General features: G+C 36.4%; 1 protein-coding gene across 6 annotated transcripts in view; it reads left to right on the plus strand.

The window, feature by feature from the left end:
- CNTN1 (contactin 1) overlaps positions 1-26,580 on the plus strand; it is a 250,764-nt gene that overhangs the window by 194,181 nt on the left and 30,003 nt on the right. For 5 of the 6 annotated variants that reach the window (XM_040551249.1, XM_040551253.1, XM_040551250.1 and 2 more), the window contains 5 exons: positions 9,207-9,327; positions 12,980-13,138; positions 16,104-16,253; positions 20,159-20,229; positions 23,536-23,770. In XM_040551249.1, coding sequence (XP_040407183.1) covers positions 9,207-9,327; positions 12,980-13,138; positions 16,104-16,253; positions 20,159-20,229; positions 23,536-23,770 — 736 coding nt within the window. Of the gene's footprint in view, positions 1-9,206; positions 9,328-12,979; positions 13,139-16,103; positions 16,254-20,158; positions 20,230-23,535; positions 23,771-24,629; positions 24,876-26,580 lie in introns of those variants that run through there. The other variant, XM_040551271.1, reaches the window with a different exon arrangement.

A 26,580-nucleotide genomic window follows, 5' to 3' on the forward strand; every position in this document is an offset into this window, starting at 1 on the left:
ATGAAATTCATGTAAATACCTGTATAAGTCTCTTTTTCTTTAAATGGAAGCATTGGTAACTTCATCATTTGCTAAAGGCAAAACTAATTTGCATTACATTAGTACTAAAACTCATTTATCAAAACAACATTTGTCAGTGCTGTTTTGATTTCACATGACCAAGTATGACAGTGATATTTAGAATGAAAAATATACATACTATTCGGTTAACTTTCGAAGTGTTAAATGGAGTCTACAAAATCTTACTATTAAATTGCTTGCTTTTGACTTTATGTATGGTTGTTATTTAATTGAGAAACTAGACATTAACATTTCCTTTCAAATCCTGTGCAGATATAGCACTTAAGTAACTGGGAAACATCTGATGTTTGGTCATTTGTTATTTATGGATCTCGATTTTGTCATGTATATTTAAAGACTGAAAGGCTTACTTTTAATTCATATTTTAAATACACTATCCAAATAAATTTTGTTATTACAAAACATTCTCTTTTATATGTGAAAGTGAAGGTGTATAATTCTATTTTTAATGTATATTTGGAACACACTAGTTAATTTGTATAGATTGTCAGGAAGATAACTCCATAATTTGGCTTGTTCCATTTGGAAATTTGTCCCCTTCCCTTCCCTTCCCTTCCCTTCCCTTCCCTTCCCTTCCCTTCCCTTCCCTTCCCTTCCCTTCCCTTCCCTTCCCTTCCCTTCCCTTCCCTTCCCTTCCCTTCCCTTCCCTTCCCTTCCCTTCCCTTCCCTTCCAGTAACTTCTTTTACAGAATTTTTGCTAGGCTGTTCCCAGGCCAAGAAAGGTGTCATTACACATTCTGGACATTGTGTAGCATTGCAACCAAGTAAGAAGGTCTCACAGAATGAGGAGCACTGTTTGAGATGGTGCTGACACACCCCATTGTCATGAGTGCTACTAAGCAGTAATTAAGATGTACTGAATCCATGCTGACTCTGAAGTCAGGCCTTTGCATTGTGCTCTCCAGTGTTCACAGAGACATGACACAAAGATGACAAAACATGTTTGGCACAGAACTTGCAGGACTTGTTGCTCAGGCTCTATTTGACTTTGAAGTCACTTCTGAATCCAAGCTGTCTGTGCATAATTGTGCAGCAGTGTGGACTGGACGTCACTGCATTCTCAAAAGCCTTTTTGTTTTGTTTTGTTTTTTAGTTCTATATTCAAATACTATTCATCTTCCCTTACCCATCTCCAAAGTGCAGAAAACTTTGCAGTCTTCAAGGACCACATTCATAATGCTCTGAAGATGCGTGGCCAGACAGCTACTTTTCATTAAAGTAAATCACAGGTGGAAGGGCCTGTTTCTTTGCTTTGACTGCAAAAAGTGTTTAGTTCAGATACCAAAATCCACACTATAGATGTCCGAAATAGGTGAGATGAGTTCTAGATTGGAGACAGCATTTGCCAAAAAGGAAAGTTCTCCAAAACAGATGTTTTTGTAAACCACAGAGAGTAAGTTGGACTGTAAAATCCCATTGGAGGAGTATAGCTTAATACCTGCTTGGGTTTTGTAAGTCATAGTTTGAAAAGAATGATGATTCCTTGTTTGGATGTGGTAGACAAAAATATATTGCTGTATGTTCCTGCTTTAACAGATTACAGAACAGACAGTTTTACTGTATAAATCTCTCTTGTACACTCCACAGTCTTCTGCAGCAGAAAAGATACAAAGATGTTTGTTTCAATTTTTCCTCACTGTTTCCCGAGGTAATCTTCCTTGCAGAGTGTTGAGTCTAGGTACAGCTAAATGACAGGAAATCAACAGAAAGTTCATCAGCAGAGCTGAAGAATTAGAGGAAAATATTTAGATAGGGAAGCTTGGTTACCCACTGATGAGGAAGAAGCAGCTTGGTGTGGACTGGAACAAAACCTGGGAGTCAGAGGCACAGCGAGCTCGTTCAATACAGTTTATTGAATATATTGAGGGGATAGATGGTTGTTCATGAAGCATGGCCAACCAAATCATTTGAGCTTCTACTTTTTCTGAAAGAGACACAGGACTCTCTGAAGGCACCGTCTCAATACATTGCTTTCAGTGTCCTAATGCATTAGGGAGAGAATTTAGACATTAGTGAGTTTGAAGTCACATATTTTGGCTAGGTTTGGGGAAAGAGACTTAATAGTAATGTAGCAAGCATGGAATGAGATGGATGGAGTCAGTGGTTAAAAGTAAGGAGGAGCAGGAAAGCAGAAGACATAGAGCTGAGGGTGAAGCCAGAAAGCAGTTAGCTCTGACTGAAGGCATTGAGTAAACCTATTATTAATCTGCAGTGCTATTTCCAGCACAAAGAAATATAGTCTATTTAAAGGGATCAAGATATAACAACTTCTGTTCTAGAACTAAAAAAAATAATAATAATAAAACACTGGAAAATCAGTTGACCTGTAACCTTATGTGCTTGTGAGTCTTCACAAACTGCCAAAATCCATGTATCATCCCTATGTAGCTAAACAGGACCTGAAAAAGCCACATGGATTCAACACTACACGTAGAAATATAGTTGGCAGTTTATTCTGAATTTTCATCATCAACCATAAGGCTGTGAGCCATGAGTACAAGTGAACAAATATCTAGTCTTTTCTTTTTCCTCTTAGAAGTAAAATAACAGGGCATATTACCACAAGGGTGCTGGTACAAAGCATAGTATCCTGAGGCAGTCGCAGTGGTATGCTGAATGGGGAAGAATAATGTATTTGTTGGAAGTATTTTCCAGTCCACATTTCAGAGGTAGAATTAGCACAGTACTTCCTTTACATATAAATATAGTTCAGTGAAGGAAGAGATTCTTTAGTGGGAATGGCCCTGTCATCATTATCCTGCTGGGTTTTTTATTTACCCGTAACTTTTATGCCAGCTGTAGCTTATAAAGCAAAGTGAGATAAGCTCTTCTGTGAACGGAATTGAGACACTAGAACTGCATTGATGTTGTTGTCCCCATGTCATCTCTGATATCAAGGAAGTAGTTACAATCACATTTACGTTAACATTCATCACCAGCTGTTGTTTTTTCTGTACAGGAACAAAATAATTCAGGTGAACTCATTTAAAGTTCATAGTTACAGGTATTTAAAAAAATGTTTAAGTTATCACTAGCTTTGGAAAAAAGCTGATCTCATCTCCAAGAATCCCATCTCTTCCAAATTACTTCTTAATGATTGTTTTATCATCATACCTCCACTGTGCATTAAAACACATGTGAAGGTTTGTGTTTGTAAACCTGGCTTAAAAATCTCTGCTTATCAGATTCTTATGTAGTTTTGTTATTACAAAGGGCTCATTAGCTTCATAGTAACATAAGGTCCGTTATTGTTGCTGAGGTTGTAACAGAAGTGATACTCCTTTCAAACAAAAGTCTAGGCACTTGTAAATGATTTTCCATCATGTAGGGTCACATTCTGATGGCATTTAGTAGTTTTGTGCACTGGCAAAGGTGATTGTCAGAAGGGAACAGTGAATCTCAGAAATAGAGCATACAGTGCTATTTTTGACATCACTATTAAAGCATAAATATAGGGTTTGTATGATGAAAGTCTTTGCTTGAAACTTGGTAAATATCTGAGTGGTGAACCACAGATACACTTGGAACATCCTTGAATACTGCTGTCACAATTTCCAGTCTGTGATTCATTTTTTCCTGTATTAAGGAAAGCATTTTTTAACTTAGCCAAGCCGAGGTTTTTGAAATGAAAACATACAGTGCATTCATATCTAATTTGTGGACAGAATCTGCTGATGCCCATGCTCCTTATGTGCTTTGTAAGCTCTTCTTTTACCACCAAGAACTTGGGCTTCTTCTGAGGCACGGAAAGCCTTATCACCAACCATACAAAGCTGTGATTCAGGAGAGCTTCTGAAACAACATGGCACAATACCATATCTATGGGTTGATGAATTTTTAATTACGTTATGTTTTTCCATGTTTTCTGTCACTTAGATTTTAAAACCAAGTTCCCATAGGGGAAATTATTATTAGAGTGAGTATATGGGTACATCATTAATAAATACAATACAGTATGTTAATTTAATTGTTAACGTAAGAATTAGGGAGTACTAAGACTTAAGAATTTGTAATCATTTTTATGAAGTAATAATATGATTATGAGAATTCTTAATATATGCAGTTTTTGTGAACCTTATTCTGGACAAACTGCATTTGTTTCTTTGCAGATCAAAGTACAAGCAATAGTCAGAGATTCACAGGCAGTACGGTCCTCTCTAGGATGATGTTTAGTGTTAATATGCTACAGGTTTATATAGAGTACTAAAATAGAGGGCTATTTATCTCTTCCATTAAAAACAACAACAATTGAAAACACACACACACAGAAACTCAAGGGTTTTGAAATTCTGCAACTTCTTTGTCGTAATTTATGAAGGTCAGAAGAACAGGTGGCTGCCCTTCTCTACTCCCACTGCAGTACTGACACGCCCAGTGATTTTTCTTCCTGAAAGCTGTTGACAGCATTGCGTAGCCCACTGTAGACAAAAAAAGGCTTACCTGTGGTTAGTCAGGCAGCCAGCCAACATTCGTTTATGCAGTAATCCCCACAGATTTTCAAAGGCTGCTGTCCTTGAAAGCAATACCCCTGGAATTCTCGTGAATTAACTAGGGGGGCACCCATACAGAAATGCCATCATTCCAGACTCACCTCTTGTCTGGATCCTACATGCACTTTGGAAAATTGTCGTATTAGTTATGACATATTAGTTAAAACCTGTCATATTAGTTATGTGTGGAAGATGCAAATATGTATATACATATGTATGTATATCTTAACATGGGCATAGTTTAATAATATCTAAAAAGGAAATGAGCAAAAATAACTTGGGGGGGGGGGGGGGGCATGGGGGTGGAACTAGATGATCTTTAAGGTGCCTTCCAACCCAAGCCATTCTATGATTCTATGATAAACAAAGAAACTAAGCATTCATATACCTGATTGTTCAGTGATCCAGTTGATCTGTTTAATCACTGCTAAGAACTCTTGTGTGACCTGGAACTTAGAAGGGACAGTGTAACCTGTATTTCTGTATGACCCTACATGGCAATCAAGAAGTATTGCTAGCCAGAATTAAGCATTCTCTTTCATATGTTCTCAATTCTAGTTTTTATCAGTTGCAACGGTTTACCTCAATAATTTCTTAAAGATGTGAATTCTTATGTTAGACCAAAAAAAAAAAATGGTGTTAACTGATTTAATTTTTTGCTGGAATTTTAAGTGATCAGAATTTTAAACTGGCATCCAAAATCCTCACTAGAGTTTGGAAAGGAAAAGGATAGTTTTATCTGACTATTTTAATCTCCCTAAATATGAACTGAACTGGCATTCTATTTTCAGAACATTTGGAAAATATTTAACCTCTACCTTTTTTTTTTCCTTCTCATTTTCAGACAGGAAACAAAAACTGGATGATATAACTTTATGTTATTTATTCAAAATGTCTAAATACAGGGACACTAATGACAGCCCATCATATTTTAGATTGTACTGAAGATCTTTGTTGTTCCCTAGAACCATCCAGTGATGATAACACCATTTCTTATGCCTAAATATTTAGCAATTTCTTTCTTACGTACCATTTTACATCTGAATTCTTTTCGTTGCTGCCTGTGAAGGTTTCAGGATTGCAGGGTTTGTTTTTTATAACAAAATGAGATTTCTGAGCAGTCTGGAGTTGAGTTACAAAATCCGAATGTTGCCCCTTCCAGTTTAGTGTGATATAAATCCTTCTGTTAATCTTTTGTAACATTTTGACCTTCATGAAAACAGATATATTTTGGAGAGATTTTTTTTTTCTTTTCTGAAATACCTTAAAGACTACCACATGTATAAGCATGGGATTTAGCTTAGTAATCTTTTTTTTTTTTTTTTTTTTTTTTTTTTTTTTGGGGGGGTGGGGGATAAAATACAGAATAAGCAAAATATATCAAATTGATTATTCTAAAATATATATAAAAATGTATTTCTTAACATAAAATGTGTTTTTCATTCAGAGTAGCTGTGATGTGTAGAGTGTTCTCTGTTCTGCTCCTTGTTTTACAGGTGTGCATCTAGTTACCCAGTGGGTTCAGAGAAATGTCATAAGACAAAAATATTTTATTCGTTTTGCATATCCGTTCAAGCACAGGTAGCTGAAGATAGTGAACCTTATAGCCATCTGAAAATATGGCTATATATTTTCCACGTATATAGCCATTCAGACATCATAAAGATTAACTCTTTGCATCCTAGAGATTTTCTTCAGAAAGTGTAATTTGTAGGTTTGTCAGAGTTTCACCCAAATTGAAGGACTTTTTCCAAAACACAAGATGACAGTAGTCATTATGGGTTGTCCAAATTCCACAAGGTAATGAAGTATTACATAAGGTTCTAAGAGAACTGGAGAAATTTTGCAAAGACTACATAGATCATCTCTTGAATCACGTAACATGGTAATAAAACAATTAAGGCCTCTAGGCCTGTCAGTCTGACCTCAGTGCTGGGGAAGCTCATGGAGCAGATTAGGTTGAGTGCCATCACACAACACCTACAGGGCAACCTGGTGAGCAGGCCCAGTCAGCTTGGGTTTATCAAAGGCAGGACCTCAGCTCTGGTGAGGCTGCACCTCGAATAATGTTTTCAGTTCTGGGCCCCTCAGTACAAGAAGGACATCGAGGTGCTGGAGCGTGTCCAGAGAATGGCAACAAAGCTGATGAAGGGTCTAGAAAATAAGTTTTATGAGGAGCAGCTGAGGGAACTGGGGTTGTTTAGCTGGGAGAAGAGAAGGCTCAAGGGTGACCTTATCGTACTTTACAATTACCTTAGAGGAGGCCATAGCGAGGTGAGGATCGGTCTCTTCTCCCAAGCACCAAGTGATGAGGGGAAATGGGCTAAAGTTGCACCAGGGGAGGTTTAGGTTGGATATTAGGAGAACTTTCTTTGCTGAAAGAGTTTTGCAGCATTGGAACAGGCTGCCCAGGGAAGTGACTGAGTCACCATCCCGGAGGTCTTCAAGAAACACGTAGACTTAGAACTTAGTAGCATGGTTTAGTGATGGACTTTAGTACTAGGTTAAAGGTTGGACTAGATGATCTTAGAGGTCTTTTCCAACCTGAATGATTCTACGATCCTGTATTACTAAGGACTTCATCTTTGCATTAGACTCCTGTGGTTGAGGAATTCCTTTTGTACTGCAGTGTTCATTATATAATGCTGAATCCCATCACTATATTTGTGTGAATGCAGGTAATGCTGACACCTAGTATAAGATGTCCCTCTAAGTTATTTATTTTTATTGTTTCCATTTTAAATACCATATTCTGTATATCTGTAAAATCATGTTTTATTCTCTTTATATATTACATATTAAAAGCCTGCTAGAAATTGACTGAAATTTTAAAACATCATACAGAAATACTTAGACATTATAAACTCTTATGCTATATTCTGATTAGAACCAACAGATTTTAAATCTTTGACAATGGAGAAGTACTTCCTCTGTTAATTTGCTAGGTGGAAACACCTTCAACAACCCCAAAAGAACAACCAACCCAAAAAGTCAGAACAAAACCCATAAAATGTCTTTTATTAGGCAAGTTAAAAACAGAGTCAGCTTTTTCTTGATATGTCTAGCTACCTGGGCTAAAGGTTTTCCAAAAGGAATTCAAAAGAGTAAGATTTCCAAAGCATTATGTGAAGAAATCTGAGTTGTTGTTGGGTTTTTATTTTATTTTATTTTATTTTATTTTATTTTATTTTGTTATTTTAATGTTCCTACTTGATTTTCATTTAAGTAAATAGAAATAACACTGAATAGGTAAAAGATGGAAGACATCCAACAATGTGACAGTGAAGCAAGTGTAGTATGTATATGGTGCAAATACACCTGGCAGCAGTGGCTGCCGGCAGATATTTTGGGGAAGTCAATGGAAAAGGGAGTTAGACTAGTGCCTTTTATCTGGCTCTGAGGTCAGCTGGTACAGGAAGACCAAATTTGCCAAACTTTCTACTTTCCCAAACCAGTGTGGAGCAAACCATGTTTCCAGAGATCTCTTGTGTGCTAGGTGCCTACGTGTTGGCTGGGGTTTGGTCCAAAATTGTGCATGGGAAGCATGCCAGCAATTAAACAGCATACACAGGTATTTCTGCAGCAGAAATGGCATTTCATAATGGAACAGCTCTCCTGTAGGAACTTGAGAAGTCTAAAGTGGAGTCAGCTGTTTTGTTATCGCTGCTGGAGGTTTTCAGATCCTTGTGTTAGCCTATTGCTTGTCAATTTAAAGTGGATGGACTGTGAGATGGAATTCATGAGTCTGAAGTTAGACGTTCCAAGTCTAGCATTGGTGAAAAGTCTTGGGGAAGGATTAGGGTCTGTGATGATGAGAAGGAAAAGGAGGAGGAAAAGAAGGAGGAGAGTCTGTGAGCCTCATTGAATGGTAAATTGCTTCCCTGAAACCCTTTGCGATGGAGCTGTGGAGGCTGAGGCAAGGGGGGACAGCATGGCTGGCCCTTGCTTTCCCCAAGTGGGGTAGGTCCAGTGGCAGCAGCCAGTGCTATGCACAGCCCAGGACCAGGGCAGGTCCATAGAGAGAAGGCCAGGCCAAGGTCAGGCTAGGATGGCAGCTGGCCACTCAGGGATGGCTAGGCCGAGCCATAATGTAGTAAGAGCTGTATCTGGGCTTTGCTTGTAACCAATCTGTAGTAAAAACATTTGTGCTGTTTTAGGTTTGTAAAAGAAGAGCCACACAGCATTGGTGGCTCTGTTAGTAGGTCTCCATGACACTGTTATCATACAAACGTGCATAAATAGCATGTAATGGTTTAGAGGAATCATCTGATTGCTGTTTATGAAAAAAAATAGGCCTGACTAAATCTAATATTCAGATGTGGTCTTAAAATAGTAGAAAATAGGCAATGTCAGCTTCTGAAGAAATGCCTACTGAACAGATCTCTTAAGAAAGACATTTGTTTTTTCATATGTAGTAAAGATCAGCAGCTCTTCAAGAAACACAGGACACTTTCAACAGCTGTCATATAAATCAAATATATCTTTGAGAGTGATCTGATCATGAAGTAAGCACTCATTTCTTGGAAATAGCAACCACTGTATATCGGTTGGGAGGTATGTGTAGATAGGTATCATAGGTATCACTTAGTTATACAGGGGTGTTTACCAGCTTCATTAAGTACTGTTTTTTAACAGATTAAATCCAATGGTGAACTGCTTATTAAAAACGTTCAGCTGCGGCATGCAGGAAGATACACGTGCACTGCACAGACAATTGTTGACAATTCTTCAGCTTCAGCTGACCTTGTTGTAAGAGGTAAGGTTCTCCAGGTAAAAGAGAAATGTTTCTGTTTTTCATCTAGATAAGCAGAATGTGAAGTCCTTAAAGTACTGCTCAGGGTACTTGTTCTTTTCCAGACATTTAAATATCTAACTCAATGTGTGTTTTCCTGGAAATCAATAAAAAATTTTTATTATGTATACTTTCCTTCTGTTTAAGTAATTTTTAAATACTTTAATTTGGTGTTTATACTTTAATGTGGTGTTTATTATTAAATAGCAAAGTAGATTGTATCATTTCAATATACTTAATTTATAATATTTTAAGAAGCCATTTCTGTTTTCGCATAATGCTTTTTTGATTACATTATTGTGTGTAACACTAAGCCTACATTAAAAGGATTCCTGGTTTTCAAATGACAGAAAAACGGAGATTTGAAGTCAAGGTTATCACTCCATTGTTAACTTATTCTTCTATCTGTAAGAGTTACTGCAGTCTCAAAATACTGTACGTGCTCATATGGTACATACCCTACAAAATACGTTTCCATGCGTGGTTTCAGGAGCATGAGTTAATTCATGTTCTTTGGGCTTTTTACTCCATTTTGTGCCTCCAGATACATCTTCTAAAGTGCTAATGCTCTGTAATGCTGACAATTCAAATCAGATATAACTTGTACTTGGGTCTGCACAGCTATCATGTTTTGACCCCATTCCAGTTGTACTATACATCTGGATAGTAACTGGAGTATAGCTTGTGCCTTGATTCTGAGTTTTTGCCATCTATGGATGTTGTGCACTTCAATATTTCTGATTTATTTTTCACTGGGTGTTAACAGACAGTGAAATGTCATCAGTTTGGGGTGAAATGTCAAAGCAAATGTGATGTATGGTGAAATTGCAGAATAAAATGCAGAAAACTGTGAAGAGAAGGGTTTGTTCATGTGCTGTAGTAGTATGTAAGCAAATTCTTTTACAAAACAAAGAGAGATCAGCTGCCTTATCAACCTTCTGATAATCCTTTTAACCCAGTAATTATAAATAGAATCATAATTCTTAGCATATGTTGCTGAAGAAATCAGCATTTGTTTTATGCTCAACTTTCAGGTTTTAATATTATGAACACAATCCTACTTAGTGTTGAGAACTTCTTGCTACTATTTTTGTCAGAGGAAGACTCAGTATTTTACAGGCTCAGGGTTAAATACCCATATCTGATTAAATATGACACAAGTGATATTATAATTTCACTGTGTTGATGGTAAGAGGCAACAGCAAAGTCTGGAAACACAGAGTTAGGTTCCAGAGCACCTCAGGGATAGACACTGTTCATGCAGATGCGTGAAGATATTTTCTCCGTCAACAGGACACTGTAACGGTTCATACGGATTGTCCTTTGTGACATTAGAGTATTAAAATTGGTGTGTTCAGGAGAATTGATAGTGGTAGTAGTGCACAGAAAACCAAGCTGTCAGTCCCCTGAGTACACCAACAGGCTTTAATAGCTGTGATCACCCTCATCCAGGACACCCACCATGGTGGGCCCACAAGCCCTATTTAAGTTCAGCCCTTGGCTTTCAGTCCTGGCCTGAGCTGTATTACAGATGTGCCTGCTCCAGCTCTGTCTCTGGAGTCTGGGTGGAGTTCAGACCTATGCACTCTTGGATGTATGCTATAGCTTGTCACCTGAATGCCTGTGGTGTCCAGGACTCCCTTACCAGCACCCAGCTCTGCCCACTATATTCTAACCCTACAGGACTGTTCCCTGTTGTTGAAGGCACAGACTACCCTGGGGGGGTTGCACTTTCCTGAAGGTCTTTGGTGTTTCTTGACACATGCCATTTACGGAAACTTTCATAGTAAGGTGAGAAGCTATAGGAGATCTCTCTCAAAGAAGGCAGGAAAGAAAGACCTTGGTACCGATGAGCGTTTCCATACTCTTATTTGTTTCAGTTCATTTCATTTGATTCCTTTTTCTTCAGTTTTATGGAGAAAGTAAAGAACCCAAGCCCCAAAGATATGTTTGGCACATGTATTTATATTTGGTGTAGGAATCTAATTCCATTCTTATTGTTGAGTTGTTTTTGTTTTGGTTTTCTGTGGTTTCCCTGTACATGCTGCAGATAAATGTATCCTGTTATTTCTTGTTTGGTTGTTGTTCTTTTTTAATGTGCTCTGAGACTTGTTCAATCAGATTGTTGAATAATTACCTGTGTCATGTTGGCTTGTTGTTATCTCTGAAAGTGGAATCAGAAACTACTTCTCAGTAGTTCTCATTCATTGTCTCTGTTTTGACACGATTGGTAATGCATATCACATAACTGTGTATCATATAAAACAGATGGATAATAACAGAACCAGAACAGTCAGTATGAAAAGAATAATCTGAAAATATCTATAGGCTAGTTTGTAAGTAGGTGTTAAGCTTTGAGTTAGAGAATTACTGTAAGTTTGGATGTTGTTTCTTCTTAGCACAGCTTACTGAATGTTGTGGCATCTTTTACAGATCAAGATTTCGACACTCACAGATGTGTATGCCTGCACCACTCTCTTCTCTCGAATGAACTTAAAGCAAATATGGATCGAGAATAATTGCTGTTATTTTAACATGGCTATTTTAATGAGTTGTTATGAGCAGAAATGGTATTTGATACTTGAAGAGTGTAAGGATGAAACTGTAAACTGGTTTAGGACAAGTAGCTTTTACCTAGAAGGTTTTAGCTGGGTGTTGGGAAGATAGCAGTATGCCATAAAACAAACATATATATTTAGTTCATGAAATTTTATATTCATTAGAATATAATGCAGGTATCAGCCTTTTGAAGAAAAATAGATTATTCTTTGAAAATATTTTATAGACACTTCTTGATAATCAAGGCTGGAAGAGACAGTTTAGTGAAAAATATTTTCTTTGACAGCTTCTGTTCTTTGTTGGTGGTCTTTGTAGATTTATTCTGGTATACAGGGTTTGTTTGATTTTACCATTATAGTTCAAAAGACTGCTTTTGGGTCACTGGGTGGAATGGATTCCACATTTTGCCATAGATTTTGAGGTTCTTGTTATGGGCAGACCGTAGTAGGCCTTTAGAGAGACAGTGACTACTTTTTCTTTCACTCAGTTTATATTGGTTCATAGGAAGTTCAAATCTCATGGTGGGTTTACCCAGTGTGGGGTAAGATGAGGGTCCAAGAGAAATGTGAGGAGGTTTATAGAAATTTTTTTCAAGGTATGATTTCTCTCCAGTATAAGTCTCAAGATTTTCTGTATAAATTACAGTTCAGGCCAAAACTGAACAAGCAGTAGTATAGATTAAGGTTTCCAAAAGGTTATCATTAGGTGGTATTTAGAAAGGAAGGTTTTATTTTTTTTTATTTTTTTCTGAGTTCATTGTTGTTCAAAAAAGAGCAGCAACAGTTATAAAGTATCCCTTTTTCACTTAAGAAATTCTGTTCTCAGTATTACTAGTTAGGCAGGACTAATGGAAGTTTCATTTGATAGTTTTCTGGTGCAAGAACAGTTATCCTCTGAATCACTCTATACAATAATAAAGCATGTATAAACACATTTTCCATCTGTTCTTACATAGAAAGTGAGACCCAAAAGCCTCATACCTGATAAATGCAAACAGGAAAATTAATAAACTTTCCTTTTTTGGTATATTTAATCTGTGAATTGAATTTTTTCTCAGGTCCTCCAGGCCCTCCCGGAGGTATAAGAGTGGAAGAAATTAGAGACACTGCTGTAGCACTTACGTGGAGTCGTGGAACAGACAATCATAGCCCTATTTCTAAATACACTATCCAGTCAAAAACTTTTCTGTCTGAAGAGTGGAAAGATGCCAAAACAGGTAAGAGTAATGCCAGAAATAATAAAGCCAATAGGTTATTAAATGTTTGATTGTTAATCAGAAAACAGCCACTATAGAAGGAAAACGGGGATGCTATTAACGTCTGCTACAGAGTTTGGGAGCAGGTACTGTCCTATCGGTGTGTTGTCAACATTTTTATTCCCAGCACTAGGAAGTTAATATCAAGGTATACAGAAAACAGGCCAGGCTGTGGTTTTTTTTTTTTTCCTTTTTTTTTTTTTTTTTAAAAAAAACTCTTTCCTTGTTGCTTGTAATATTCCACATCAGCTACTGGAATTTAAATATATATATATTTGCAGATTACTTTGGATGAAAAAAGTATGTCTTAACTTCTGTATTTGTTGTGCAGAAAGTTGGCTGAAATTGTCTACTTTTTCTGTGAACAGACTACTTACCATTTGCATTAAAACTGGCACCCCTAGAGAAAACATAGCTAAGATTATCCTTCTAACCACTGGATGTCATCAGTGTGCCACATAATTGTAGTTGAGGAGACACCTACCTGACCATAGGATGTGCTGACATATATAGTATTTATTTACAAGATTTAACAAAATACATAAATTGTGAAAATATTTTAATAACACCAGTATCTTTGAATGCTTTATGATGGATAGCATTGCTACAAACTATATGGAGTGTATTTATCAATACAATTCATTATGACACTGATAAATTATAACTTCAGTTCTTTCCTGTGAAATTAGGGCATCACACACTCAGGATTTCTTAATATTAAGAAAATTAATGGTTTCAGCTATTTTATTTTAATTAAGTAGTCCTTTGAAACTGCAGAGATATATGTCTAAGAAATAGACATTGACATATTAACCTCAAAATCTCTGTTACATTAGTGAGAATTTCTTAGATTAAAAGGTTAAAAATAATAGAGCTACTGCCTTAAATCACATTTCTCTCCTAGAATATGTAGTATATGTAGTTTCATTGTATATAATTACCTCCAACAGCCAGCACTAGTATATGGCTTATGGTGAAGTAGTTTGGAAAATAAAACTAGGAGGTCCTCCAGTCCCTTTCTATCTCTGGTATCTTGTTTAATAATTTATGTAGAATAGATTTCTTTGAACTTTTACAATAAATAATATAAAAATTAGAGTTGTTCAAGTAATTGGTTATTTATTCAAGTGACTGTTTGCAGGAGGGAGGATCCATTTGGATCAGCCTCCCTTTTTTCAGGATAAATTATATTTTATTTTCTGTTGATTTTTTTTTTTTTAATAAAGAATATGCTCTTGGGGAGAGGCTAGGTTATAGGAAGATATAAGAAAAAAATATAAGGAGGGGGTGACAGCTCTGATATTGCCACCTATTGTGCTACGTGTTACTGGAACTAGAAACATTTGTGTAGGAGATACAAGTGCAGGATTCAGATCTTCACTCTGGTTCAGAGCAGACACTTCTGCTCAAAAAACTCACTTCTCAGGAATATTCCTTATTTGCAGTGTTATAGGCACGACAGGATGCATGTCTCTGCATCTCTGAAGTTCTGCTTTGTGTAATTAATGAGATAGTCACTGAGACATACAGTCAGAATGTTATCCTGTAGCATGTTGAATGGGATTCACATCTTTGGACAGGGAGGAACCTAGATTCTTATATTTATTTTTTAGGAAGCTAGCATGAAAGATAGAAATGTTTCCTTTCTGAAAAGTTGAAACGAACTATTCCAGTGTTTTCAAAATCATTGCTTTTTCATTTGAACAACACTGACTAATTTTGTTCTATAGATTCCTTCAAAAAATAGCTGAAATCACCGTAGTAACCATCACTGGAACCACTGCAAGCCAGTGCATTGCTTAATTTCTGGGCTCCTCCCAGTTTGACTCAGTGTTCACTTTTGTATGAAAAAAAACCACAATGATCGGTCCAAATTAATCTCTCATCAGTATTTAGGCTGTCATTTAATGTTGTTAATTTTCAATGTGTGAAACAAACAAAAAAAAACGTACTTTGGCATTGCACTTTGAAAATATTGTTATTATTACTACTACTACCATCCTTCCCAAGCCAAATAATTCATCTCAGGTTGCATAATACCGAGTGTGTTTTATGAAAGAAGTATGTTCTACTTCACAGTATGAAAATACGTGTAAATAGGTTGTGTAACATTGCTATTCCTGTTTTTTTGCAGCCATTGTGCTCATATTGTAATTCCAAATCAGCCACCTTTCTAGTGCAGAATATGTTATTTCTCATCTCCTTCTGACCCAAAGACTCCAGTTTGACAAAGTTCTTGGCCTGCACAAGAAATGAAAATCCTCTTTCTGTAGCTGCAGACAGCTACAGAAACAACCACTACTGTCTGTGAATTATAGACAAAAAGAGTCATGAGTTATGCCTCTCATGTATGGTAAAGAAGCTCATCCTTATGACAACAGTACATCTTTTTCACAGGAATTATAAGAACACTTCTCCTAGTTAAATTAGAACTAGATAGCAGGTTGTAACACACTCACTAGTAAGGTGCATCAAAATATGACCACATTTTTATAAACCACTCTATCAATTGCTCAGTCCCTATATTTACTCCTGTGCAGCCGTTGTCTATTTCATGATTTTTTATTTTCTTACTTGTGTGTTACAGATTTCTCCTTGAGTTTTTCTGTAGGAAAAATGAAATTCTACAACAGCAATATATAATTAATAAGGATGCCTTCATAATTAAATGCACTTCTTTTGCTAGTTCACACCCAGTTAAAACTTACAAGTCTGTAAGAGTTTATCCAAGATAGTGTCATATTTTCCAAGTTCCCAGTCACTGCCAGGAGTACTCATAAAATGTGGTATCCCTCATGTATAGCATTCCTTCAGCTGGATGCGTGTGGTTGCAGATTAGTGGCAGTTTGTGGATTTAAAAACTTCATTGATGACTGACCTCATTGTAAAAATGCTGTTTTCTAAAGCAATTTCTCATTTCTTTTAGAGCCATCAGATATTGAAGGAAATATGGAGTCTGCTAGAGTGATTGATTTAATTCCGTGGATGGAATATGAGTTCCGAATAATAGCGACAAACACTTTGGGAATAGGAGAACCTAGTATGCCATCACAGAGAATTAGAACTGAAGGCGCTCGTACGTAAACAGAAAATGTCATTTTTTTGGTGTGCTTTTTATTTTCACGTTTTCCTGTCAATTTAGTAATTTTATTTGCTTTAAAAAAAAAAGAAAAATCATAAGATGCAAATCCAGAATATATTTTTAGTCACCAGCTACTGTAGATTTTAATGAGGAAACACCAGACTTTCTATATATCCCAGAATTACATCAGACAGGAAAGAAACATCCTGATAAAAACAGAAAATCTGTCTCCATTGTTGAAACAGTCATACTGTATCTTTTAGAGGTACCCCACCTCTATCCTTGAGCTGGTGTACATAAATGCATGCACTTGCCTTGTTTGCAATGGGATTCAGGGCTCAGGAAGAAAAAAGAAAAAAAGAAAGAAAGATGCATGTTTCTGACAAGGAAAATGTCCTTTTGCTATTTGGTTTATATTATAACTAAAAGATACATGACAGGATGTGTGTCTTACAGTATAACACTATTTTTCTGTGACGGAAGGTTTGGTCTTGTGTCTTCTTATTCCACATGAGAGGTGTGACATTATCTGACATAACACAGGCCCTTATCAGTCTAATTGCTTAGTGTTAAAACCTCTGAGCATATTCAAGAATATCCTTCAGTCTTGGGCAGGTCCTTTTAAAATGGATTCTTAAGAATAAAGAATTAGATGTAATTATTCAAGATAGTACGTTCTGTTTGGACTGTACAATGGAGATAACAGCAGTGCTCTAGGAAGTAATGTATCACTGCTACAAGATTGTATCCAACAAAGCCTGTGTACCAGTATATCCTCCTCAATGCATATTAGCACCCATGTGCAGCTTGATATATTTATAGTTTTTAAAAAGCAGTTGTCCCATAGCTTGAGGTTGCAAACTCAAAATGCAAAATGCAAGTGAAAAAAATGAAATTTTGCAATTATACCTGCTAGGTCATTGCTTTGATTAGGTAGCATTTTCAAAATAAAATACATTTGCATTGCAAATATCAAAACATTTGTTAATAAAGATCTGCATCTGGTCCATTAAAAAATGTGTTGCTTAGGGAGGAAGGAAATACAGATTTGTTAAATTAATCTAGACAGGGAAAGAAAATCCACAGAACTTTAACACTTAAATTAAAAGGAAATTACTGTCTATAAAATTGACTATTAGCTTCGCATGTTTTCTGACTCAACAGCTGTACTTGAACATGGCCCAGGCATCTAAATGAGAAATCTGGGTGTGCTCCTTGGAGTGCTGGATGCACAACAGACATTTCTGAAATGTCAGAAAGGAGACAGAAAGGTTGTGGGGAGGTGGGGGCTCGGAAGTAGTGCTCACAGGTAGTGAGCACAGTAGTGTCCTGCAGTTTGCAGTGCCACATTCGTGGAGTTTGTTTTAGCCTCCTTCCACACACCCCCAAAATGGCTTATCTGCCACTTTTGTAGCAGGTTGCAATGCCTCTGCAAGATGTAGTCTGTTTAGTCTGTTGTCTCATTCCCAGTGCACAGCACCATTGTCAGCTCTGGCAGACTGTGATAGACACTTTTGGTGAAATGAAGCAAAATGTTAGCATAAGCTTCCTAAGCATCAGACAGGACTTCTTGCAATGCCAAAACAGAGTATAAATCTGTAAGAGTTTGCAGATAAACTTCTGAGCCCAAGAGCATTTCCTGCCAGGAGCTGGAATTTGTTATAAGCACCAACAGTAGCATTCAGGTTGCAGTATCAACTTCCAGGGTGCTACAGAACCAGTACTTTGCATTTTCATGTAAACCTGGAGAAGTTAAATATTTTATTGTGTAAACAACAATCCATTTCCATACATTGCAGTTATTTTTAACATTTGTTCTGTGTTAAACAGCAACAAACAATGCTGTATCTCTGCTGTACTGTGACCAACCAATGGTGTCTGCTAAACTCTAATGTTATCAATGTCTTTTCCAGTTCTGAAGCCTCTCTTCTTGTAGAACTTTAATTTCATTAACATTCTCTGTTAGCATGACAAGAATATGTCCTATGGGAAAAAAAAAAAAAAAGGAAAAAAAAGTTTTTTTTCCTAATAAATCTACTTGTTCAGTCAATAACACACATTATTTCACAGAGACTTCTTGAAATTCAATTGATCAAAGGCTGCTTTTATGTATTTTAGCTCCTGGATGCATTATAGTAATTTTCTAAGTGTTGCTGTCTGAATTCATAACCTGGTATTAATGAAGGGAGAAACCTGGTTTTAATGGAGAGAGATTGAGGGAAACTCTCCTGAAAAAGGTGATTTGTAAGACACTAGACTGTCTTTTTTTCTCTCCTCTGGCAGCCTGTGTATGTTCTTTGACTACCTAAGCATTCTAGCAAACCTCTGTTTCTAACTTAGCTACAGAGCTACGTGCTTGTAATAGACAGTGCGACTGCTGTGTATTTCAGTAATAACAAGGTCAGGTTATAAGTTAATAATTCCAAGAAAAGCTTCCCTTTCAATTATCGTAATATGTATATTTGGCCTCATTCTCCACTGATTTGTTTTCTGGAAGGCCAGAAAAAAATAATATAAACCATGCACCAAATGCAAAACCATTCCATTTTCAAATTTGTTTTACTTTTTTTTTTTTTTCCTTTATAAAAACATTAATTCTTTTCTGCTTTCCTGTTTCTTACTGACTGACCCAAATAGAAGGCCTCAGCAAACATCTTACTTAAATAGTTGGAGAGCATCCTTGTAGGTCCCTTCCTTGTGGGTCCTCAGGGTATTCTATAATTCTATGATCTTGTGACTTTTGCTGATTAATAGGAAAAATGCCTGACCATATAAGAATGTTTTAACACAAAGAACATGTTCATGTCATTAGAACATGTAGCTAATGCATGATCACCAAAGGCGTCTTTAATGTACAATAAATAGGATTAAACATTATTTCCTGAGTTTGCAGTGGTACCGTGTGTGTCCTTAGTATTCAGAGATACCAAATAAATACACACACACCAAAGAGGATAGCAATCATCACATTTAGTGGGAAAAAAAAAAAGTCTTTAATTAATTAGACGGTTCTTGACAAGTTTTTTTGTTTGTTTTGTTTTGTTTTTTTATGTATCATTTTAGAGACTAATTTTGGAGAAATATCTTTTCCAAAGAGAAAATTTAGTTTTCAGCTGCTTACTGTAGTTAAGAGAGTTTAGGTAGTAACAGAGTCTTACAGAAATGAAAATATAGGAATGACTTGTAATGGAGCTCTTGAGAGTATCTTACCTTACCACTCAGCTGCGCATCAATGAGAGATCAACAGGTTGTTGCGTCCCACAGAACATCAGTGTGAAATGCAGTTAATTAGTAAATGACTGAAGTACTAGGCCAGCTTCAATTCTGAGTATCTACCCATGCCAGTCAAGAAGACACTTGCCACTCATCTAAACTAGAATAGGAGTGGGATGACGATGCTTCAAAAACGTAACCGTGGGTTTAACATTACAGATTGTGGGTAAATCCATTGAAACAGATGGAACTAATCACAGTCTGTTAGGGTAAATACATGTTCATGCCCTGAGTGCTTGAGCCCTTGGAATATCAGCATCTGAAGAAACACAAGAACAAAACACTGTGTTTCTCTTAAGGCCTACAAGGAGTGTTGCATTTCTAAATATTAAATTAAATATTTATAGAGAGTATGGTTAGAAAGAAGAGTGATTGATTGCTAACTACGGTAAGAACTGGTATGTTTCCTGTAGCAGTAGCTATACATTAGTCTTGGCAAGACTGCAGACTCACAGTTATTACAGACTATCATTATTTTAATTGTGTGGGCCATGTGTGCTCATCGGCTTTGCTGATAAAAAGAGAAGTAAATAATACTGTTGGTGGTTTTTTGTTTGTTTGTTTGTTTTGGTTTTTAATGACTGCATACTCTGTATTCATTGTTCTTGTCTCTTCTATTTTTCTAGCTCCTAATGTGGCTCCTTCTGATGTTGGAGGAGGGGGTGGAAGCAATCGAGAGCTGACAATAACATGGATGGTAAGTAACGCACTGAGATGGAATGAAGCATATACCTTCTTGGGTCTGATCTTGCTGCTCCTGAGATCTACAGAAGGTTTGTCATTGGCTCCTGTGAGAGCAGGATTTGTATACACTCTGTGGATTTTCAGACTTTTCTCATAAAAATACATAAAAAGAAATGTGGAGTATGATATTTTAGATGTTTATGTATTGGACATTTCTAAAACATGGCCTAAAACGCTCTCTGAATATGTTTTGAAGAGACTGAAACACAAGAAGTACTGGCTATGATAATGCATTGATGTAACTAACTGCATTTGAAAATTCTACATATATCTCTCTGAGCCTTTTTATTAAGTTGAAGTCTGAATAGCATGCAGATTCTCAAACAATTAAAAGTATAACATCTTAGTTGTGATTTTAATGTGCTGTGTACAGATGTGTACAGATGTATAAGCTTTTTTTGGCCAACCTATTTTCAGTGGTTTGTGGGGATAGGAAAAGGGGCAATGGTCAAAAAAGGGAGCACAGGAAGTTCCTCACCAACATGCGAAAGAACTTCACGGTGAGGGTGACAGAGCACTGGAAAAGGCTGCCCAGGGAGGTTGTGGAGTCTCCTTCTCTGGAGATATTCAAGGCCCGTCTGGACGCCTATCTGGGCAACCTGCTCTAGGGAACCTGCTTTGGCAGGGGGGTTGGACCTGATGATCTTTCGAGGTCCCTTCCAACCCCTACAGTTCTGTGATTCTGTGATGAAACAAAGAAGACATTACCATTCTGTAAACCAGCCCGTCATAATTAATAACTGGATTTTTAAGGAAATTCTTCTATATTTTATATTTTATTTTATGCTAATGTGACCGGTAACACAAAAACAATCTTGCCTCATGCCACAATTTAGCCATTTACTGATATCCACACAGTGATATCTTTGTTCTTTTTTTCCAAGCCGTTCATTTGTGTGTATTGATTACGTATTAAGCAAAATAAAGAAAGGGATAGAAGGACAGAGATAAAATATTAAACACCAAAATAACTGAATAAAATGTTCAAAAAATTAAGATGTTTTCTAAAACCTTTTCCTAGCTAAGTTTAGCTGAGAAAGATTTCTAAGTTAATTCAAGTTTTCTGGAAAAGTAAGATCTATATTGCTGTTAAAATATATTGAAAAGTTTATTTCTTAGTTCCACTAACAATAGGGCAAGAAGTAGATGTGTCTGAATTATTGCATTTCGGGTAAAGACTCCTGGCATTGTGAGTACAGTGAAAAATTGTCTGTGACCAAATGAAAAAAAAAAAAAAAAAATTATAACCAGGAGGAGAGTGACTAATGCAAGAAGTACAAGATCATTTCACTCCTTCCTATATGCCCAAGTAGATTTATATTCCAATTATTTCTCTTACCTAATGTCATGATTTTACATGTGTTCTATAATGAGTAACTCATTTAGCTAGACAATTTAAGCATGGCTTCAAATATTTACTTTCAAAAATCTTCTACTACTATGCCTAGCAAGTGTTTTTGAATGGAGGCATTAGATTTACAGAGCCTGTCTGACACAGGATAGATAGACACCAATCTGTCTGTAAGGCTAAGATAAAGCTGTATATTGATTCCCCAAAATGTGCTAACATTTGCATATACTACTTAAAGTAGTCCTTAATTAAGAAAAGAACAAAATGTATGGTAGATTCACATGCTGCTGCCAACCCCCTTTCAGTTTTTGCTATGACTCATAAGCCCACGTTGAATGAGACAGCCAGAGATGCAATCAAAGCTCTTCTATGACTTGTTTGGGAAGAAGAACCAAGAAAGAGCTAGGAGTGGCATGTCCATTCCTCATTTTTATCCTGTTTGCCTTTCCCTCTTCTATTTCATTTTTCAAAGTTTTTAGTGAATACTTCAAACTCTTCAGCTACTTATGCCTTATTATGTGAAGTCATTTGACTCATTCAAATTTTCAAGACTTTTTAGAACATAATTTTAAAGTGTCAGTCCTGGCTTTCTAAAGTTTTCTCTGGCTGAAAATCATTCTAGGGCCACTTATCCAGGCTGCTTACTTTGGATAGGATTCTGTTTGAATTTAGGCGGCTGCACGCAATGATAATTTTGGAAGACTAGCTATCAAAGGTGACCCAATATATGAAATCTTCTACATTTTGAATTGCAGGGTTGTCTGGGAATCTAAATTTAAATGACATGTGCTTAGCATCACAACTAGACAGCAAATATCCATCTCCCTTTTGGCATGACAGGTTTCTCGAATTTTATCTGAAGTGCTACACAAGTAACCGAACAGCTTAAGGACAATAGTTAGTATCTGTTATACTGTTCCAGGATCTTTGCCTTAAGATAAGCTATTTCATCTCTGTGAGGTTTACAGGATGGGAAAACATAATGCAGGAGGTCTGTTTTGAAAGAATACTTTCAGTCAGCTTTCAGGTGCACTACTGACATGATTTTGGCCACACTATCTGGTAGTTTTGATTAAGGCTGCACGGACTGATGAAGAATCACTGAATGTAGAGCTTTGGTAAGTGAAAGAGTTTTGTTTTATAGCAGATGGTCTTCTGTAATTTTGTATTTTCCAGTATTTCTACATATAGGAAGTCAATTGTAGTTTCAGGAAATATCTTTGGATAGATACCTTTAATGGTCATGCTGAAAGTGGAAGTCATTTTCACTTAAACTTTTACCAATTAGAAGTTAGATAGGTAGTCTAAACCAGCTAACTGTACCCCCTCCATCATCACTAAAAAGAGGTAGGATTAATCATTCTTTTACTAGTCTCTCTTCATCAACTGCGCAGGTGGCCTAGATGACCAACTTTAGGTTAATGAATATAATTTAGACCAGCCATTAGAATTTTCTTTTTCTGTCTTGCACAGGTATCTCTAGATGTGCAGGTGGACCCAGATGCTTGCATACTGTGTCTGTGTTTCATATCTTCTCTCACGTACTCCTTAAGAAAGTCTTTTTTTCCTAGCTACAGTTGACGATGGTTTAGTACATAATTCTTCTTGGTTTCTTTCTGTAGGCAATAACTTTATGTGTCTTATAGTGAGTATGGATGAGTACTGTACTCATCCACATATGTACTAGTAGCAAATGAACTACTACTACAGACCTGGATAATGAAGGTGGCACAGTTTTAAAGGGGATGCGAGTAAACCATAGAAGTAAAACAGAAGAAAATGAAACTTTAGTTCTTTTTTTTTTTTTACAGCACACTTACTGATGTTTTCTGTATTATTTGTTCTTCTTTAGAGATCTATCTATTTGATTGTCTACAATAATCAATGTTTTATCTTTTGCCTCTTTAGCCTTTGTCAAGAGAATACCACTATGGCAATAACTTTGGTTACATAGTGGCTTTCAAGCCATTTGGTGAGAAAGAATGGAGAAGAGTTACAGTTACTAATCCTGAAATTGGACGGTACGTCCACAAAGATGAATCGATGCCACCTTCGACCCAGTATCAAGTAAAAGTGAAAGCTTTTAACAACAAAGGGGATGGACCATTCAGTCTCACTGCTGTCATTTATTCAGCTCAAGATGGTGAGTAAAAGTTCCAGTTAATTTTCACACTGAGGGCCCAAATCAGTGCTACCAACATCATTAGAGAAATCCAGGTCCCTGTCACTGATCAATATACCAACTATCCTTCAGCAAGGAGGGTATATCTCACTCACAAAACACTTGTAGGTCATAATAAAGAACCTCAAACTCTACTTTCTATACAGTGGAGAACACTTGGTTGTACTTGCTGTCTTAATGAGCAATATGAAGAAGCATTCAAGATTTTTCACACTTCTTGTTAAAAGAGTTAAGAATCTTTTAAAAATAGATTCCCATCTTCATATTTTTTACCTAAAACATTTACATCATTATCTATCAATTTTGTCTCTGTGATCTTAATACATGTGGTTGACATATGTATGTGTTTGTTTTTTTTTTCTTTTTAACAGACCACACTAAAGCCTGTTATTCTAGTAGGTCAGTATCAGAATTTAGCCCAAAAATTCTGAAATAATGATGGCTCAGTTCTATTTAGTCATATTTCAAGTGTGTTTAGAGTCTAATATAAATTAGCCCTGCCACATTCTTTACTCTGGTTTGGATGCTTGAGCTACCGAGTGAATAATTTAATGAAAACCTCTTTGACATTTCACTAAAATCTTTTTCTTAGTTCTTGCTGGAATTATTTCACATGCTGTGATCTTTACTTCTGAAGTTTAAATGACATTTCTGAACTTAGCAGGAGAGGGAAAGCACTAGAAGAAGGTTTACCTTAAATCAGAAGAAGTATATACAATATCGTAATTGCAACATAATCACTGAAGCCTGTTTTAAAAAAATACAGTTTATTAATTTCTGCCAAAACTCCAAATAATTGCTCATATTTTTCTTTCTGTAGAACAGACCCTCCTTCACAAAGTTAGCAGATCCAGACCAAAGAGCCAAGAGGAGGGATATGATAACAAGGCCACATTCTCACACTTCCGACTCTATTCTTTACTCTGTGTACTTTACGGGAGATTTATGTTCATGCTTCCCATTAGGACTAATGGGAACTTTGCACACAGATCGCCCACACACAGAGAAAAGATAAAGTAGTCCTTTTGTTTCTTATGATAATTCAGGATTCAAGCTAGTAACACTTAGCTTTCTGAAGTGATTAATATTAATCCTTTTTATCAGAAAAGCATACCTTAGGATATCATCTTCAACAGCTGCTTCAGCAAAGAATGATTCTTTCTGCAATTGTCTAAATGAGTTAATAAATTGCTATGGTGTAATAAAAGCCATATCTGCCAAATAACATTTCAGTATCCATCCTTTCTCAAAGACATTATCGACAGCTGACTGATAAGCTCCCATATGTTTATGTTAGGCTTATACTAACCATGTCAGGCATGGGAGTGTGTTTGTATAGCTCTCTAAGTTCAGAGACATGGCAGAGCCTAGTAGCTCCAAAAGGAAGAAGAAAAGTAAATGGGCAGTAGTGCCAGTTTCCAGATAAAGATATCACTTCTGTGGTTGCTGATATTTTAGCACAATTTAGCAAAGATCAGGCACTTTATTGATAGAAAAACTTGTGCACAAATGATGCCAGATGCAGGCAGCAAAAGCAATAGCTCATTGAACCTTCTTTTATTTGATTTCAACCACAAGAAGCACCAAAACTGTCAGATTCGTGGTGCTCTAAACCTTACTAGTAATGTTAACAGCTCTCGTGCTATGACCTTCTTTAAGGACCATATCAAAACACAGGAACTGCAGAACAAGTTAGAAAGATTTTTTCCAGTTAATCCAGTTAAAAGTTAATACAAACAGCATTTTGCGGTTTTCTGCTGGCACCAGGACTTGCACAAAGTCACCTCAGTACCATGTAGCATGCTTGCTGGCTTCCAGCTTTAACTTTGTAAAATTATACTTTTAAAAGAAACTTGTGCAATGGTCACTATTTTTCAGAGAAGAGGACATACTGGAAGCACACTTTATTTTTTTTATTGGTAGAATTGCTGAATTAGAAGATTGAAGAAAAGCAGCTGATGTCATCTTTCTGGCTCAGAAAAGACTGCAAAATATTTGTAGTACATAAATGCCAAATATGGATATAAATTACATAGAGTTAATGAATAAGCATAAGCAGATGAATTATTGTCTAGAGTATTGTATCAGCAAAATCCCTGTCAGTTGGAACTTTTCAATATGAAACATTTTGGCAAATTCTGTAATTGAAACAATAAAGAGTCTGTCACTGATTTGGAACTGGATGAGATGATCACATCTATTCCACCTGTACCTCTGTACCTCTGAAATAGCAAGGGATTTTGCTACTGTCAGAAATCACAACCTCTCAAAGACAGTAGTGGGATTTTAAAGAAATATACAGTATTCCATACTGTTATGTATAAATGTGCATGCATACTTATATATAACGACAGCATTTCTATTAAACAGTGTGTTTTGTAATGTATCTGTGTCTAGTTATAATTGTAGACATCTTTATTCACTTTCGTGACTGTGGAATTTCTGCATTTCCACATATTTTAAGCCAAGTTCCATATCTGACAACTGCTAGTCATACCTTCCATTGCAGAGTAACGATTGCTAGCAGTAAGTGCCCAGACCTTTTGCTTATCTAAATGCCTGTCATTGTGAAAACAATTTTGCAATAATGTGTCGTTTTTAATTATGCATTTGCATTATTAACAGACAGTGAAAGACAATTACAAAAGGTAACTTTGCATATAAGATTATTTTGTTGCCCAGGATTATTTTCATAAGAGATGTAGCTGATTTTTTCTTAACAGTGGCTGTTTTGATGCATAGTTGACTTGATGCCCGGTTGGAAGATTAAG

The sequence above is a fragment of the Cygnus olor genome, chromosome 1, assembly GCF_009769625.2.
Source record: "Cygnus olor isolate bCygOlo1 chromosome 1, bCygOlo1.pri.v2, whole genome shotgun sequence".
Lineage (NCBI taxonomy): Eukaryota > Metazoa > Chordata > Aves > Anseriformes > Anatidae > Cygnus > Cygnus olor.